Genomic DNA, 4,137 nt, shown 5'->3' with positions numbered 1-4,137 from the left:
GATACAAACAATCTCAGGAATAAGAAAGGAATAGTGATCACCTCCAAACAACACAAAAACCAACCCAACAAAACAAACAAGAAAAGAGATTAAGAGACCAATTAAAATTGAGAGGATATGCCATCCTTCACCAAAACTCAAGTAACCACAAAGGAGGGAACCGCCGCCAAACTCTTGAAGAAGATGAAAGGTCCGAGCCTGTTTGGCCAAGACATGGGCGTAAGAATTATATAAGTTCGTTTCACATGCTGTATCCTCCACTCTGCCACATAAGTTAAAAGATGATATCACAAAAATAGACCACCCATATCAAAACCTATATTTGTAAGGAGTAATATAGAAGACTTTTTTTTGCTTAGCTATCAAGTCTTTGTTTGCTCATTTTTGTCTTTTTGGATGACTTTATGTAAAATAAAATTGTATTGCTTTTTCAAAAAAAATAAAAAATTATTCAATTATGTATTGAAAGATTAGTATGAAAAAAGCAAGGTTTTTCAAACCGGATCGGTCATCAAACCGGAAAAATCTTTTGTTTACGGTTCAAAGGTTTAACCGGGGTTAAACCGGGTTCGAATCGGTTTTAACGTAATGAATTATTTATATATATATATTTATATTATATGCATATAATATATAAGAAAACTTTATAAAAATATAATATATTCAAATAAAGTATCATTTTAAACAAAGAAAGCCTCATAGCCTAATGATTAAAGCATTTTTTAATAAACAAAAGGTTATGAGTTCAAACCATACAAATAACAAAATTCAAAAATATTTTATTAACTTTAATAAATGAACCGAACCTATCAAAACCAGTCCGATTCTGACCGATTCAACCGAAGAACCGACTTGTTCAACCGAAAACATCCCGGTTCGTAAATTATTGATTCTGACACCTCAACCAGACCGGACAAGTGGCCGATCACCGGTTGGACCGGTCCGACTGGTCGGTCCGGTCCGGTTTTCAAAACCTTGCTGCCGTGCTGCCGATTTTTTTATTATTTATCGGAGGCCTGTTTCAACTTTTTTTTTGTTTTCACACCCAAAGAACGATCATTTTCGCCAGTTTCTCCTCTATTTTATGCATCTTTTGTGCGATAGTCAATTTGAGGCTCTGCTTAATCTTTCTCTCCCAAATTCCGCTGGTCTTCTTGGAGTATCAAGGTAAAGGTTTTTTTTCTTTCTCTGTCAAAATATATGGGTGTATTTTCTCTGATTAGTTACGATTTGGGTATATATTGTTTTTTCTTAAAACCCTAAATCAAAAGCTACCTGGGGGTATTGTTGATTGTAAAGCATATGAGCAGTTATGGTTGTGGAATCATGTATTATCAATGGCCAGTAGAACAAAGGGTTGTTCAATTAGAGAAATATCAATCATTGATGCTATGACTTGGTAATTTTCACCTCTGCATATCTTTAGAACTGACATATCTTGAAACGTGAATAATGGTTTTAGACTGCGCCTGTTTGAACCGTGAAGTTCTTTTGAATTGATTCTTATGCTGAAATATAATACCATCTGTAAATTGATTATACAATTCTTTTGGGAAAAAACCCAGAAGCCTTGTTACAATGTTATTAGGAGTTGTAAATGATTTCAGAATATCTATCTCCTTTCCTTTTTTTTTTTAACTAGGTGATAATGGATTTTGTTGATGCTACGCCTAGTAGAAAAAAGCAGAAGCTTGTTGCAGGGCAGAAAGTGGGCGAGATTAGTGGAGATAGAATCAGTGATTTGCCTGATGGTCTTCTCCATCACATCCTGTCTTTGCTCCCAACCAAAGAGGCCGTAACAACAAGCACACTGTCAAAACGGTGGCGGTACCTTTGGTTTTTTGTTTCTAACTTATACTTTCGGGATAAAGGTTTCCACAAAGACATTGAGAGGAAGGACAGCTTCGCTCGTTTTGTGGAAAGAGCCCTTCTTTTGCATTCTTCTAATGTTAAAATTTTCCGTTTCTCATGCAAGGGGGGTTGTCTAGATGCTATTCGTTTCAATTCATGGATTGGTGCTGCTATTAGACGTCAAGTCCAGGAGCTTCGTTTATCCTACAATTTACGCAATGTTGTTGCAATGCCCCTGTGTCTTTGGACCAGTCAAACTTTGAAAGTATTGAAAATAAATTCTCCTGTTTCTTTAGTACTTCCTTCAACAGTTTTCTTTTCAAGCCTTAAGACTTTGCATCTCCGCAATGTCCCTTTTTATGACAATCTTTCCATCCATGAACTATTTCATGGTCTTCCAGTACTTGAAGAGTTGGTATTATTACGCTGTAAATGGTTTTCAGGAAAGAAGGCTACTATTGTTATCCCAACCGTGAGGAGTTTGACTATGGATATGACTTTTGACAGAAAATATGATGGCGAGATAGAGGTGTATGCGGAAAATCTTGTATACCTAAGTTGTACTATTGATCTGGGGTTTGGTTTGCTTCTAAAAAACTTGTCTTCATCAGTTGATGCATCTATAAAGGTGACTAGATTCACAAGATGCTTGAGAAAGCCTTCGAAATATTCTACGAAGTATGCAACAGAGCTTCTCAGGGGGATCTGCTTTTCCAAATCTATAAAACTTGATGGTGAAGGCCTTGAGGTATCATCTCTTTTCTCATACAACAAGGTTGACTTGCAGTTCATAAAGTTTGTTTTGCCTTCCAGTAGTTGAATGACTCATTGAATATCTACTAACACTGCATTTTATTTCCTTGATCCTAGAGATTCTGTCACTTTCTTAAAGAAAATGTCAATCTTTTTCCGACCTTTGGTAATTTGACCTCGTTGGAGGTGAACACCAGCGTAAATTGCTATGGAATCGAAGTGTTGGTAGCCATTTTTCAAAATTCACCTGCTCTTGAATCTGTTGTCCTTGAGGAGGTTAATCCCTAGCGCACTAAGATTTATTTAGTTTTCTGGTTATAAAAGCTAGAATAGAAGATTAACATATCTCTCGTCATGATATTAGGTATGTGCTGGGAATGATGAAGCATTGATGAGAAACTATTTAAATCTTTCATTTTACCTCAAGAGATGTTGCATAAGGGTTTTTAAAGGGTGCTCGGAGGAGTTGTGTTTTGTGAAATTCTTGTTGAGTACTGCAAAGGAGTTGGAGAGTCTAGAGATATATCGTTCGGAGTGTTTAAAAGATAATCCCAGCAAGCTAGATGACATTGTAAGGCAGCTCAATATGTCACCCGGAATCTCAAGAAATCATTTGATTAAGTGGTTGTAAGTTGTAACCTGTATCTTGTGTGAACTTTGTTGGATCTTTGCTCACATTTGAAGAATGTGAACTGCCTTGGTATATGTAATTTGAATTTGAAGGCCAACTATACATCTCTTTACGGTTTACGCTTTTTCTGGCAGTTATATGATACCTTGTATGAATGTTGTTGACGCCAGAATTTTCCGCTAGGTACATGAGACCTACTGCAGGTTTAATATAGTTCAATTGACACTTTGTATGGTGCAGGCAGGATCATGCTTTTTGAGCTTTCTGTTCATGAGAATTTGAGTAATTTAGGTATCAACATCATTTAATAGTTTATGCACAATGCAGAATGACCAAACCATGAATTGACAAATTAGGAATGAGCCCCTCAGTGTCTAAATGTTACAGCTATGAAATTATCAACACCAAAATTTTTAAAGAAAACATTAATATTAAGGTCAAAGTACCTTGATTGCTACCCTTTGTTTCCATTCGGAAGAGGATAAGATTTATTCATAATGCTACAAGTGGTCTCATCCAAACAAAGCAATTAAATACCTTCATTACAAGACCGTGTTTCCGAGGGAAACGCTCGTCATTGTTACACAAATAATTTCAAAATTTAGGCCCTTTTTTTCTTTTCTTTTTTCTTTATTACAGGGGATGGGAGGCTCAAAGTCGATACCTCAATGAGATACCATACATATGAGTATCATCTGAGCACCAGAAAAACAATCCCTTAAAATTTGCCAACAATTTGTCTTGACAGACTGCAAAGCCAAAAATAAACTTATCATCAGCACAAGGCACCACCACACACAAAACCCCCCGTACGCACGATTCACAGTCGTGCGGTTCCTAGACAATCTCTGAACTTGTTGTACTCAGCGGGTCGCAAGTGAGGAATCTGGAAAGAAGTGAAA

At 36.5% G+C, this 4,137-nt stretch overlaps 1 protein-coding gene across 2 annotated transcripts; it reads left to right on the top strand.

Moving 5' to 3' along the window:
• Nucleotides 1–1,021: 1,021 nt before the first annotated feature.
• Nucleotides 1,022–3,462, top strand: LOC120004086 (F-box/LRR-repeat protein At4g14103-like). Of its 2 annotated transcripts, XM_038853326.1 has the most exons (4): nt 1,022–1,167; nt 1,643–2,599; nt 2,722–2,880; nt 2,969–3,462. In XM_038853326.1, exons 2-4 carry the CDS (start codon nt 1,649–1,651, stop codon nt 3,233–3,235), a joined length of 1,377 nt encoding a protein of 458 aa, XP_038709254.1. In that variant the 5' UTR covers nt 1,022–1,167; nt 1,643–1,648; the 3' UTR covers nt 3,236–3,462. The 2 variants fall into 2 exon arrangements, with proteins under 2 accessions (XP_038709254.1, XP_038709255.1); XM_038853327.1 differs by lacking the exon at nt 1,022–1,167 and having other exon boundaries at nt 1,174–2,599.
• The last annotated feature ends 675 nt before the right edge of the window (nt 3,463–4,137 follow it).

Source organism: Tripterygium wilfordii, chromosome 8 (genome assembly GCF_013401445.1).
Source record: "Tripterygium wilfordii isolate XIE 37 chromosome 8, ASM1340144v1, whole genome shotgun sequence".
NCBI classification, from domain to species: domain Eukaryota; kingdom Viridiplantae; phylum Streptophyta; class Magnoliopsida; order Celastrales; family Celastraceae; genus Tripterygium; species Tripterygium wilfordii.
The sequence above is the reverse complement of the archived record's forward strand: the minus strand, read 5'-3'. Positions and strand labels throughout refer to the sequence as shown.

Coding starts and splice junctions, on each gene's coding strand:
- LOC120004086 (XM_038853326.1), top strand. CDS start 1,649: ATGGATTTTGTTGATGCTACGCCTAGTAGAAAAAAGCAGAAGCTTGTT. Junction 2,600..2,721: donor TTGATGGTGAAGGCCTTGAG/GTATCATCTCTT, acceptor CCTTGATCCTAG/AGATTCTGTCACTTTCTTAA. Junction 2,881..2,968: donor AATCTGTTGTCCTTGAGGAG/GTTAATCCCTAG, acceptor TCATGATATTAG/GTATGTGCTGGGAATGATGA.